This window comes from Mytilus californianus, unplaced genomic scaffold (genome assembly GCF_021869535.1).
Source record: "Mytilus californianus isolate M0D057914Y unplaced genomic scaffold, xbMytCali1.0.p SCAF_8, whole genome shotgun sequence".
In the NCBI taxonomy this organism is placed as follows: Eukaryota; Metazoa; Mollusca; class Bivalvia; order Mytilida; family Mytilidae; genus Mytilus; species Mytilus californianus.
In genome coordinates, this window is record NW_026262734.1 from 102,356,650 (window position 1) to 102,371,540 (window position 14,891).

The following is a 14,891-nucleotide window of genomic DNA, read 5'->3' on the forward strand; positions in this document are numbered from 1 at the left end:
TTATTGTTGTGATTTTTATACGACTGCAAAAATTTTTTGCGTCGTATAATGCTATCATGTCGTCGTCTGCGTCCGAAGACACATTCAGTTTCCAGACAATAACTTTAGTTTAAGTGAATGGATCTCTATGAAATTTTACCATAATGTTCAATACTACAAAAGGAAGGTTGGGATTGATTTTGGGGGTTATGGCACCAACAGTTAAGGAATTAGGGGCCAAAAATAATCATGTTGTAACTTCCAGACAATAACTTGTGTGTTAGTGTATGGATCTCTCTGACATTGTACCACAAGGATCCATATCACAAAGGGAATGTTTTGATTGATTTTGGTGGTAATTGCCTCAAAATTGTAGGAATTAGGGGCCAAAAAAGGGGCAAAAAACAAGCATTTTTCTAGTTTCATTACAATAACTTGTGTGTAAGTGTATGGATCTTTCTTAAATTGTACTACAAGGTTCCATATCACAAAGGGAAAGCTGGAATTGAGTTTGGGGGTAATTGCCCAAAATGTTTAGGAATAAGGGGCCAAAAATAAGATTTTTCTAGTTTCCAGACAATAACTTGTGTTCAAGTGTATGGATCTCTCTGAAATTGTACTGCAAGGTACCATACCACACAGGGAAGGCTGGGTTTGAGTTTGTGGGTAATTGCCTCAAAATTTTAGGAATTAGGGGCCAAAAAAGGGGCAAAAAACAAGCAATTTTCTAGTTTCAGGACAATAACTTGTGTGTAAGTGTATGGATCTTTACGAAATTGTACTACAAGGTTCCATATCACAAAGGGAAAGCTGGGTTTGAGTTTGGGGGTAATTGCCCTAAACATTTAGCAATTTGGGGCCAAAAAACAAGCATTTTTACAGTTTCCAGACAATAACTTGTGTTCAAGTGTATGGATCTCTCTGAAATTGTACTGCAAGGTACCATACCACAAAGGGAAGGCTGGGATTGAGTTTGGGGGTGATGAATCATAAGGGGGTTCAAAAAATTGGGGGGGGATTTTTTTTTTTCTTTTTTTTCCTTTTTTTTTTTCTTTAAAATTTTCCATTTTAAGTTGGTTATTTTTGATTTAATCTAAAATTGAAATATTGGAGTTCTTTATATGCTGAATCTAACCGTGTATTTAGATTCTTAATTTTTGGTCCCGTTTTCAAATTGGTCTACATTAAGGTCCAAAGGGTCCAAAATTAAACTTAGTTTGATTTTAACAAAAATTGAATTCTTGGGGTTCTTTGATATGCTGAATCTAAATATTTAATCACAATCCAAATTATGAGCTGTATCAAGCTTGAATGTTGTGTCCATACTTGCCCCAACTGTACAGGGTTCGACCTTAGCGGTTGTATCAAGCTGCGCCCAGTGGAGCATTTTATTGAAGAATGGACAGAAATGGTTGATTAATTATTGCGATTTCAGAAAAAATCTAGATACATTTATATGTTTTATATATCAGAATGTACGTTCTTATTATTGCGATATTCACCCACTCACATTTTTCACATTAATAAAAACCTCACAATTATTTCTGAATTTTCAGTATTTTTATGTACCGCCTACAAAGTAGTAGGGGCATTATGTTTTCTGGTCTGTGCGTCCGTTCGTTTGTCCGTCCATCCATTCGTACTTTCATTCATCCATCTGTTCCTCTGTCTGTCCCGTGTCAGGTTAATGTTTTTGTTCAAGGTAGTTTTTGATGAAGTTGAAGTCCAATCAACTTGAAACTTAGTACACATGTTCCCTATGATATGATCTTTCTAATTTTTATGCCAAATTAGAGTTTTGACCCCAATTTCACGGTCCACTGAACATAGAAAATGATAGTTTGAGTGGGGCATCCGTGTACTATGGACACATTCTTGTTTCTGATTTACAGTAAAGTAAACAAATAGGAAATTCTGTCAGTATAGTTATAACAACTTGTGCCTATTATTAAATTATGTGTTTGGACTACTTTAAAGGTATATAAGCCTGCTATGTAATTTCTTTGCCACAGACATGTTCCAATTATTGTAGACACTTTCTTGTTCACTTTTCCTTGATAATGATATTATCAGATTTAATTCATCAAAATTTCACTTGCAATTAGTATAGTAACACAAGAGGAACTGCCACCCTTCTTGAGCACTTGAGTCCACTCCTGGGTTTCAGTAGGGTTTGTGCTGCTTAATCTATAATTTTCTATATTGATTTGTTGTCAGTTTTTTTTGTTTAGTTTTTTTTTTAATAATTTGTTTTTGGATGTAACATGTCTCCTGATTGGCTGAGAGAATTTTGTTTATCAGCTCATAGACATAATTTTGTCATGTGACCGTGAAGTCATCAACATTTTTTTCATGATTTACTCCTTTAAAATCGAATTTAGAATTAAATTATAAGGAATGATTGTAATATTTTTTCTGTATATTCGAAATAACATAAAAAATGTGGTGCACACTCTTAAATAACCGGCTACGCTCGTTATTCAGTGTGCACCACATTTTTTATGTTATTTCGAATAGACAGAAAAAATATTACAGTCATTCCTTAAATAATGGAATTTTATTTCCCACATTGATATATCTTCTCAATTTTATGCTTCTTCAATGGAAAAAAGAAAACATTCGCCTGTCTCCCAAATATTGACTCAAATATCTCAAAATGAAGCTTGTATAAAACTAAATTAAGAATATTTACAACTACATGTTACCACACAACCTTCAATGAAGTGCAAGTCCCATACTGTATGGTTAGATATTAAAAAAAATCTCCTGAATTCCTGAAAGTGAAACAATGCAGACAATACAAGTTACAACTAGTCTTTACAGGTAGAAGTAGTCAACATTATCTGAATAATACACATTTCTTTAAAGTCTAAATGATATTACTAATGTTATTCAGTTCTGAAACAGTACAACCAACATTTTGAAAGTTTTATTAAGAGTTTTCGAAATTTCAAATAGAATGCAGTTCATATTTGTAATCTCGGTTTCAAGATGTGTATCATAAATTTACAACTCTATATTGTTTATAATCATATTCTCCTAACATCATTCTGTTTCTGATAGAGTTCAAAAGAATCCCTTTCAAATGGTTGCTTTGGGCTGTCTCGAAATTGCTAAGCCATGTTTGCTATTGCTTGATATTGAAGATCTCAGTATGACTGAGATTAAAGAACAGCTATAAAAGGAATGACCTTTTGTTTCAGATTTTGTTGTGTGTGTGTGTTAGGATCTTGGGTTGAGAATTAATACAACATATTCCTACTATTCCATTAAACTTTTGGGAAAATTACAGTCATGATTGTATGCATTTTATTGGTGTATAAATATGATTGATATGCTATACAAGGTCAAATAGTGTATTAGTATATACATGCATCCATTGCCTATCTTTATTCAGATTTTGGTAATAGATGTATATGAGGATAGGAATGCCTTTTATCATCAAGCGTCAAAAATCCGTTTTTCGCTACCATTAGCGTCAAATAAGCCTTCATAACTTTTTATCGTCATTCATCAAATCTCATTTTTTGGGCTACAGTTAGCATCAAATCGAGTAAAATATTTATCGTTAATGTTATTCTAACAAATATTTTACCATCATTCGTCATGTGGGGTACCCCATTCCTACCCTCGTATATGTAGTATCCTCATGAAGATTCTTCAAGGAAATGAAGGAATACTATGTAAAAAAGTTTAAGGTAGTGATATTGGAACTAGATGTGATTTAACCATGAACTTTCATTTATAGATCATCAACATTTTGATCTTCCATACCCATATTATGTCAAAAAGTGGTGACCAAAACTTCACTTTAGAACTTGACAAAATGCATTGACCTCATTCATGTTGACCTCTAGATATAAAAATAAGGAGATGTGGTATGATTGCCAATGAGACTACTATCCACCAAAGTTCAAATGAAGTGGATGTAAGCAATTATAGGCAACCATACAGCCTTAAACAATGAGAAAACCCCTTACCGTATAGTTGCTATAATAGGCCACGACTTAAAAAGATATGACTCAATTCAATTGAGAAAACTAACAGCCTAATTTATAACAAAACAATTTACGAAAAACAAATATCAAATATCAAATAAAACAGACATGACCCAACAAGGCTCCTGTCTTGGAACAGGCTCATATAGAATGTGTAGGAGTTAAACTAGTTTGAAGGAGCCCCAACCCTCCCCTAACCTGGGACAGTGGTGTAACTGCACAAACATTTCATATTCGAGGGGGAGGGTGGGGGGCTTTCATGTGTATTTTAAAAAATGAAATGTCTGGCTTTGAAAGAACTGGGAAAAAGTAGTCAAGCAAAAAACTGTAAATGAATACCCCCCTCGAAAATCAAATTGTCATCCTCTTATAGCTTACAATAATTTCCGTTTTCTTTTTTCTTGAATTGAGAAGGTTGTGTGTTCAATCCATGGCTGGGTAAACTAACATGTCCTGATTCTTTTTCAAGCATGTGGCCTTCAGAACTGGTCGGCTCATAGTAGGAATAGTTTGTCAAAGTACAGACTATTACCTTGTTATATATTAAATTAAAAATCCACCTCAGTTTACCAATATTGGTCTAGAATAAAGCAGTTTTCATATTCGTATCACATAGACATGTTCTTGTCTAAATTTACATGTAATATTTTCCACTGGACAGTAATCACCAATTCGTCCATTAAGTCAAATTTTGATTTCAAAAAGAACATTGCGTCTGAAATTACATGTCGTGTTCCATATAATACAGATGTGATGCAGCAATCTTTAAAAATATAAACCAGTAAAAATGTCAAATGAGACTGCCGGACAATACCGAAGACAGGATTGAAATAATCATGTAAATTATAGCATTATGAACGTTTCAATATTACTAATGTCTTTTCAATGATAATGAAGGCCAAAATATTTGAAAATCCAAAACTGAAAAAAACGTGGGGAAACTGAACTTATTGGTACAATTAACTAACGAGTCCGAGTTATGAAAGAATGAACTGGGGTTATAGTAGATGCATGTTTTTGATGCTTAGCAATTCATTAGAAATCTGGAAATAAATAGTTATTTTTGGTCCACATGTTATCGAGCCATTGGGCATAGAAATTGTCGTCCCTTGACTTCTCCCGTCTGGCAGTATATCCCAATTGCCAAAGTTCAGCGGCCTTTTGGCTATGCAGGATGTATAAATACCTAACCACGTCTGGTCGGAATAGGTACGTTAAATCTGATGTCCTACGCCTCCCTGTACGAAAATGACCTCTTACAACAACTCTTGTTGTAGTACGTAGGTGGCATGTAACACATCAAGATTTCTGCACCTCATAGGCGGATCCAAGGCCCCCCCCCCTTATGAAAAGTTCTGGATCCGCCACTGCACCTATCGAACATACCCTCATTTCCGGTGTCAATACATATTTCCCATCCTTTATTCCGGCGGACATAATTCTCATTGACAACGTTGATTCGTTCTCGTTCTAAATATTCACGAACAATTTGCCACAATGCGTCAAACAATCAACCAATCAATCCATACATGTTGCTTTTTTGGAAGTGATAATTCTTGCTCCGTGTGGAGAGTATAAAAAAAAAATTAATAGTGCTAAATATCTGTGGTTTCCAATGAATTCATGTGAAAAATGGCTTTTCCAACTGGGGATAGCAAGCCGTTAGTTCATTTTTAAAGTGTCTCAAACTTCACTTTAATAAATTCAGAGTATCTTACAATATTAGTGTTTATTTCTAAACAGTCAAATATTTATAAATGCCATAAGATGGACTAAAACCGAAATTTTGGAAAAATTTAAGTATTTATTTAAAAAAATACATAAGCCTTGGAGAACACGATTTATTTATTAGTTGTTATTGATTTTGAACAAGCCTTCAGTAGCTATGAGCACTCTTAGATCGGTACTTTGTGTCTTTGGTCTTTATGTTAGTTGGTTTTTCTACTGCATCGTTTCGATCTGATGAGTCAAGCCATTTCCAACTGATTGTTACTGTTTGTTCTTATGTTGTGCTATTATACCACTGTCCAAGATTAGGGGAGGGTTGAGCGCTCATGTTTAACCCCGCCACATTCTATATGTGCCTGTCCAAAGTCGGCATTATTATTGATTATTTTTTTCTTATCCTAAGAATGCATGAAATATTTGTCGCCGGACAAAATGCAAACAATAACTTATTCCAAGAAAAATATCCGAGTCTCCTACATACCGCCTCGCTCAGCTCTTTTTAGTTGTTGGCTAAAACGTTATGGTGGTCCAATTAATATAATCATGTTCCTATACATAATAAAGTTGAGAATACTAATCAAAATATTTAATTATAAACTCATGTTTTATATCACAGCAAACGTACATTATTATCACACAAAAACAGGAAACTTTATATACAAATCAGCCTTGAACTACCAATACATACTCTTTAAAGTAAACATGGCATGTATTTCTTGTTTAATATGAGCATTTTTTTTTTGTGAATCATGGCCGGAGTTTATTAATTGATTATATTGATTATATTATTTTAAAAGTTTTAGAATGGAATTTGTCATTTGCATGTATTTGTACTTTATGATCCTAGTCCCAAATAGTACTACAAAATGAACAACACGTACATCTTATTTGAATTCTGCAGAAGTTCCATGAATAGTCGGTTATTTAAATGTCAAAGATGGTCAGCTATAAGAAAGGCGGAAACAACATATGAAATTGTTTTTTTTTTTTTTTTCATGCTAATTCTGTTGTTTTTGAATACATGACCGTCAGACCAATTCGACGTAGCGCATACCTAAAAATCATTACCAGACTTAACTTTAAGTTCAATAATGTCACTGATTATTCAAGCTAAAGATTTTAATCATATTCTTCTCTACGTCTATCAGGGTGGCTTGGTGTTGTGTTACGAGGATATTTTCTCCGTTCGGATGAACTACTATTTTAGTTGGATAGCTAATGCCTTCTGAAATGATGTCTCCAAGAATATCGCCATCTATATTGAGCTGGACGACGGTATGAGATCGACATCCGGCTACAAATACTTTACTTCCGTACACGGCAATACCACGTGGTACTTTCAAGTTGTCATAACGAATCTCCCAACGTTTTTCGCCTAGTGCAGTAATACAAGAAATACTTTTTCTATACCTGTCTGTCACGTAGATGTTCCTTGTATTTTTGTCCATGGCTACATAATCTGGAAAATTGAAATAGTCATTTCCGGCCATATCTCGTGCGATGGATTTTAACTCACGCCCATCCCTAGACATTATTTTAACAGAGGGCGGTGCTGAGAAACAGCATACTGCGAATTTTTTTTGGGCATATGCAATTCCCCAGCACTTTGCACCAGTCTGGATATTTGCAATGCATATGAAGTCGCTATCTCGTACAGTGTACAGTTGTATTTTCTTCTCGGTTGGAAGCGTAACGGCAATGTCAGAACCTCCGATACAACAAACATCGTACGGTTTAGCAGGCAACACCTTTTCTCCACACCACTGGTAGTTGTGATTAAAAACTTTCACTTTTCTGTGGGTTTGGTCACATAGAATAATTCTGCCGTCTTGAATTATTTCCGCTCCCGTGAAACAACAGTTTTCCCGGTCATTGCTGGTTCTACCCTTGAAAAAGGTTTCTAATGTTGCTGGCCTTGGTATTATCCGATTGTAAGGAAAAGGTGAAATCGATTTCGGAAGCATTAATGGCGGCAGTGGGCTTGGACTTCGTTTCCTGAGTTTACGGGGTGTTACTACCGGTGAACTTGTAAGTCCATAAGGAGGCGTTAATGCCTTTCTTTGGGTTGCTGCTGGTGGCATAGCAACAGGTGATTTTCTTCCTGTACTGATTGGAGACAATGGAAGGCTCCGAACAGATTCGATCTCTATTTCTCTGCGTTTATCATCACGGTGTGTATGGGTATGCCGAGTTTCGTGATGTGAATGGTCACGATGTGTGCGGTCATGGTGGTCGTGTTCCCGGTGTGTGTGTTCGTGGTGAATATGATCCCGATGTGTGTGTTCGTGGTGAATATGATCCCGATGTGTGTGATCGCTGCGATAAGTCATTGGTTCTACGTTGTATGGTGCGGTGAGATTGACGTTTGCTTGAGTTGTGGTCAGCCTACCTAGATCATCTAATCCGTTAACGACTGCTTGTAAGGTGCTATCTGCACTGAAATTGATGAAAAGATCTTTTAATCTGGTTGTTAAGTCTGCTAACTTGCTCTCGCAAGACTGAGATTCATTCTTTACATTATCTATGGCAAGAATGACATCTGTATCGGAACCATGGCGCATTGAATTTTGAATTAAAGCTATCGCGTTTTCTGTCGTACTCACCAGCCCATCACATGTTTCGATAACTTTGTCGTATTGTTCTTTTTCGTCAGCGTGGACAGTTTTCAGTTCCTCTAGTATTTTTACTTCTTTTTGGACAAGTAGGTCATTTATTTGTTGTCGTATGCTTGTTATCTGGTGCCGAATTTGATTGGTTGAATCCTCGAGAACACGTGCGCTGTGTCTTCTGTTTTCAGCAATACGACGTGACCAATCACGCTGAAGCTTCAATTTTTCTGACAAAGATTCTGCATCTACGTATTGCTTTTCGGCTGCTTCTGCAGTCGTCGTAACGTGTTTGCATTTTCTATGATCTATAGTTACGCATGACGAACATACGACCTGGTTATGATCTTCACAAAAGAAACCAAGTAGAGTTCCCTCGTGATCTGGACATGGTGGTCTAGATACGGTGTTTTTGATCGGTTGAGTTTTTAATTCCTCCATACTAACCAAATGGTGGTGCTGTGAATATTTCATTGACCTATGGAACCCTTCGCATTGCTGACATAATGCCTCACCACATTCTTTGCACCACCTTATAGCAATGACTTTCTCATTTCTCCTTGAACATGGATCGCATTTTTGAGAATCACTTCTTATTTTTACACCTTCCATTAAACTTAGTACAAAATGGTTTGGTGGAAACAAATCGGCCCATGAATGCGGCGGCTGATGCGGATCTGGTGAATCTACATGTCGTTTGCATTTCGGACAAGTAAAGGCTTTCGGATTCTTCTGGGCTTTCGTTGTTGACAATATATGTTTAGTCAGGCATTCTTTGCAAAAGGAATGAAGACATGGAAGTCCAACGGGATTCTTAAACGGTTCTTCACAGACTGAACATGTCAAAAAGGTATCTGCCACATCTGGGTCGATAACATCAGCAGCAATCGAAGACATTATCTGAAAAATAAAAATCTATTTATTATCATGCGACTTATGATAAAGTGTCTGATAATTTTTTTTAATTGCCATAAGATATATAAAATGAAAGAGACTACAATATCAACCCAAACCCCCAGTTTTGTTTGTTGCGTCATTCGCATCATTGTTGTATCTAAAGTAGGATAAGACTCTTTTTTCGAAAATTTCTTTAAATTCATACAAAAAGCGACCAAAACGAGACTGGCAGTTTTCTAAGAAGAACACCAGAAACTATTGATCCGCACCTACATATATACAAACGTTAAAATGTGAAATGCGCATTGATTTGGTTCGTTTACTTATCGAGATTATAGTAATTTGAACCGTTGAATACCCACCCTGGTTTAGTATTTCTTTTTTCTTTCTTTATTATCTCGTTATTTGGAGTATCTTTGAATATATTAAGAAATTAGAGCTTGACACATGCATTGCAAAGACCCCTTTCTCTTGTCGAAGACTCGAAGTTGCCCTTTAAAAGTTTTAAGTTATTTTTATACGACCGCAAACAATTTTTGCGGTCGTATATTGGTATGACGTAGGCGTCGTCGTTGTCGTTGTCGTCGTCGTCCGGCGTCGTCCGAAGACACATTGGTTTTCGCACTCTAACTTTAGTTTAAGTGAATGGAACTCTATGAAATTTTACCATAAGGTTCAATACCACAAAAGGAAGGTTGGGATTGATTTTGGGGGTTATGGTACCAACAGTTAAGGAATTAAGGGCCAAAAAAGGGGCCAAAAATAAGCATTTTTGTAACTTCCAGACATAACTTGTGTGTTAGTGTATGGATCTATCTGACATTGTACCACAAGGTTCCATATCACACAGGGAATGCTGGGGTTGATTTTGGGGGTAATTGCCTCAAAATATTAGGAATTAGGGGCCAAAAAAGGGGCAAAAAACAAGCATTTTTCTAGTTTCATGACAATAACTTGTGTGTAAGTGTATGGATCTTTCTGAAATTGTACTACAAGGTTCCATATCACAAAGGAAAAGCTGGAATTGAGTTTGGGGTAATTGCCCGAAACGTTTAGGAATAAGGGGCCAAAAATAAGCATTTTTCTAGTTTCATGACAATAACTTTTGTTCAAGTGTATGGATCTCTCTGAAATTGTACCACAAGGTTCCATATCACACAGGGAATGCTGGGATTGATTTTGAGGGTAATTGCCTCAAAATATTAGGAATTAGGGGCCAAAAAAGGGGCAAAAAACAAGCATTTTTCTAGTTTCATGATAATAACTTGTGTGTAAGTGTATGGATCTTTCTGAAATTGTACTACAAGGTTCCATATCACAAAGGAAAAGCTGGAATTGAGTTTGGGGGTAATTGCCCAAAACGTTTAGGAATAAGGGGCCAAAAAGGGGCCAAAAATAAGCATTTTTCTAGTTTCCAGACAATAACTTGTGTTCAAGTGTATGGATCTCTCTGAAATTGTACTGCAAGGTATCATACCACAAAGGGAAGGCTGGGATTGAGTTTGGGGGTGATGAATCATAAGGGGTTCAAAAAATTGGGGGGGGGGGGGGGTTTCCTTTTATTTTTCTTTTAAAATTTTCCATTTTAAGTTGGTTATTTGTTTTATATTTAAAAGCAAATAATAATGATATGGTAGGAGATACACACCAAACAGGATGTGTAAATTATTATATAATAAGTATTGTGCAATAGCAAGAAATTTTCAATTGCACAGTATTGCACAATAGCAAGAAATCTTCAATTGCACAGTATTGCGCAATAGCAAGAAATCTTCAATTGCACAGTATTGTGCAATAGCAAGAAATATCCAATAGCACAATATTGCGCAATAGCAAGAAATTGTCAATTGTATAGTATTGCGCAATAGCAAGAAATATTCAATTGCACAGTATTGTGCAAAAGAAGATACTTCGTATAAATTGCTTATTTCTTGACCAATTTCAATGGGGTTTTTTATTCTTGAATTCTTGGGGTTCTTTAATATGCTGATTCTAACCGTGTATTAAGTTTTTGGATTTTGGGCCCCGTTTTTAAATTGGTCCACATTGAGGTCCAAAGGGTCCAAAATTAAACTTTGTTTGATTTCATCAAAAATTGAATTATTGGGGTTCTTTGATATGCCGAATCTAACCGTGTATTTAGATTCTTAATTTTTGGTTCCGTTTTCAAATTGGTCTACATTAAGGTCCAAAGGGTCCAAAATTAAATTTAGTTTGATTTTAACAAAAATTGAATTCTTAGGGTTCTTTGATATGCTGAATCTAAACATGTATTTAGATTTTTGATTTTTGGGCCCCGTTATCAACTTTGTCCACATTGAGGTCAAAAGGGTCCAAAATTAAACTTTGTTTGATTTCATCAAAAATTGAATTCTTGGGGTTCTTTGATATGCTGAATCTAACCATGTATTTAGATTTTGGATATTGGACCATAATAGGTGAATGTCCAATTTAAAATTTTTAAGTTCTTAGACCACATTCATTCTGTGTCCGAAACCTATGCTGTGTCAAATATTTAATCACAATCCAAATTCAGAGCTGTATCAAGCTTGAATGTTGTGTCCATACTTGCCCCAACTGTTCAGGGTTCGACCTCTGCGGTCGTATCAAGCTGCGCCCTGCGGAGCATTTTATTGTTGTTGGATTGCTGTCTTGTTGACGCATATCCCAGGTATTGAAAAGAACGTATAGTGACTAATTATAGATGTCTATTTTGGTATCTTTTGTTGTTTGCCTTCTGTCTAATTGGCGCATGTATAAAAATTGAAATATTGACAGGAAATAGCCTTAAAAGCTATCAAAAATGTTTTTCAGTAGTGAACGAGCATACATCATATAAATGTATAAGTTAAGGAATAACTTGAGATAAGCCTACATTACTAGAAATCGAAAACAAAACGATGCCACCAGGCGCTCTTTGCATTGAAAGAGACCGTAGATATTTGGATCAGGAGTCCACATATCAGTTAGGGTTAAACATTTACATATGAATGTTTAAATGAAAAATTCATAAATTTGGTTATTTATGCGAATGTAGATGAACTTTCCTTAATATTTAGAATTTCATTTTGCTCTTACATATTCTGTGTAGCGCATTGTGTTATGTTTCATTATACATAATAATTTTTATTCAAAATAAAAAAAAACATAATACTTCATTTAATTTTAATTATTTTTACTTACCTGATATAAATGTAAACTATATATTTGCTATAATAAAGTTGAAATAAAGACGATTTGTTTGTCGACCATTTTAAGGTACCATGACGTCGAGTTCTAATTAAAACAATAGAAATTCAGTTTAAAATGATCTGTGTATTGTGAAATTAATTTCATTTTATTCTGACAAAGATTTTACCTAACGTATTGTATTTCCATATCCTTTGTAAATGTGTTAAATGGAAGACTTATTTTTATTTTTTACCTATTATAGTTAAATTAGTGTTAGGTTTCATTTGTAAATAGATTTGTTTATTTCGGAAATAAAAATAACGCTTTCAAAATTTGGTGCGTCCTATAAACGCGCTTTTTTGGATTTACTTTTACCAGAGAAAGCTTAAAACAACAGATGGCATCTTAATATCTAAATAATTTTTAAATTCTAATTGATATTTCAACGGAAAATCAAATTTAAGAAATTTAAGTTATAACTCCGAGGCGAAACACTGACTACTGGGCTTATGGTACCCTCGAGCGCTAAGAATTGTTTAGCAGAGTTTAATTGTCACTGATATAGGAAGCAAAATAATGGGGGGGGGGGGGGGGTCATATAAACTTCTACAAGTTGCTTATCTATTGGGAATACAATTCACTTAGCATATATCGATGTGCTATGTCTGTATTTCTAAATATAAAAATAAGAAGATGTGGGATGATTGCCAATGAGACAACTTTCCACCAGAGACCAAATGACGTGAAAGTTAGCAACTATAGAACTATAGGTCACCGTACGACCTGCAATAATGAGCAAAACCCATACTGCATAGCAAGATATACAATGTTGGTTCTTTCTGCAACAAGTCAAAACTTTTATTGTGTTAACAGTATTTATTCTCTATGTTAGGGAGGAAAATGTAGCAATCTTTTGCGTCCAAGATTCCAACTGTTGATTCTGAAAAGAAAGTAAGCAGCAAATTATACGCTGCTATCTTAGTTTTCATACCTTTCTAGTGGCGGTCAAAAGTCAGTGTCCTGTCCTGGCTTGATTGATCCGAATTCATTTATTTGTAAAGTTTATTTTTAGATCCCTTGACCCAAAGGGTCAACTGAGCTTTTCTCATCACTTGGCGTCCGTCGTCTGTCGTAGTCGTTTACTTTAACAAAAACCTTCTCCTCTGAAACTACTGAGCCAAATTCAACCAAACTTGGTCAAAATCATCAGTAGGGTGTCTACTTTAAAAGATGTGTTCGCCTTCCAATCAACGTGGCCGAATGGCTAAAAATAATACATAGGGGTAAAATGCAAGTTTTGTCCATAATCTTGAAAACCGCTATAAATAGAGAAAAATCTGACAGGGGCATAATGTTCAGAATGATGAGATCTAACTATTGTTCATTTAAGCTTATAGGAGTTATTGTCCCTACCTTACGAATTTTACAATTTTTTCATATTTGCCTATTATTTTAAAACTAGATAGATAGAAAGAAACTTTAAAAGCAAAATTGATCAGCAAGACGATATCTACAAATGATGTAACATGGTGGAAATCGTCAGACGACTCTTTATTGGAGTTATTTCCCTTTAATGACGATTTTTATCACTTTTTTGCGTTTTTGCTTAATATCTTAAATACTTTAGAAACTTTAAAAACAAAAATGATCAGCAAGAGAAGATCTAAAAATAAGTCAAATGGTCGAAATCGTCAGTCGACTCCTTACTGGAGTTATTGCCCTTTAATGAGTTTTTTTTATTAATTTTCTTCCTCTTTTGTCATATCTTAAATGCTATAATAGATAGAGAGAAACTTAAAAAGCAAAAATAATCATCACGACAAGATCTTTACCAATATTTAGCGTTTTTACCTATTATCTTGAAAACTATAAAAGATCAGACTCTTTGAATACCAAAAATGACCAGCAAGACAAGATCTACAAATAAGTAAAATTTTGCCGAGATCGTTAGTAGAAATATTGTTGTGATTTCCCTTAAATGACGATTATTTTGCCTTTTTTGTATTTTGGGCAAAAACTAAGGTCTAAGAAACTGTAAACTGAAAAATGATCAGCAATACAAGATCAACAAAAAAGATAATTTTGTCATGAATTCTATTCTAGTCCACAATGTCGGAGAGTGTCCATTATTGAAGATTCACATATACCTTGGCGAGCGACACAAGCTCTTTAGAGCCTATAGTTAATTCATCATTTTATTTATTCATTTCTAATTCATATTGTTATCTATTATATATAATTTTTTAATTAATTAATCTATTTATATATTTTGTAGAAACCTGATGTTCACTTCTTAAATTATTTTCCACTGGAAATCAAGCATCTAATAAAAGCTACGAATTAATGATACACAAATCAACAGATTACCCACGTGAGATCATCTTCTATATATATTTGCTACTCTCGTTTACTTCTATGATGCAATCGTTTCACCTACTGACCGAGTTTTCATTGTTCAAAAACATGTATTTTGGTTTGACATTGGCGTAGCTTGGTCTTTATTTATACAAAG

The 14,891-nt window shown here is 34.8% G+C and overlaps 1 protein-coding gene across 1 annotated transcript; it reads right to left on the bottom strand.

Moving 5' to 3' along the window:
• Nucleotides 1–6,276: 6,276 nt before the first annotated feature.
• Nucleotides 6,277–12,516, bottom strand: LOC127711381 (E3 ubiquitin-protein ligase TRIM33-like). Its single transcript, XM_052217409.1, has 2 exons — nucleotides 12,392–12,516; nucleotides 6,277–9,211 (listed from the first exon to the last, which is right to left on the bottom strand). Exon 2 carries the CDS (start codon nucleotides 9,206–9,208, stop codon nucleotides 6,800–6,802), a length of 2,409 nt encoding a protein of 802 aa, XP_052073369.1. The 5' UTR covers nucleotides 9,209–9,211; nucleotides 12,392–12,516; the 3' UTR covers nucleotides 6,277–6,799.
• Nucleotides 12,517–14,891: the final 2,375 nt, after the last annotated feature.

Bases quoted from the DNA above. Each gene is read 5' to 3' on its own strand.
- LOC127711381 (XM_052217409.1), bottom strand. From the start codon at position 9,208: ATGTCTTCGATTGCTGCTGATGTTATCGACCCAGATGTGGCAGATACC.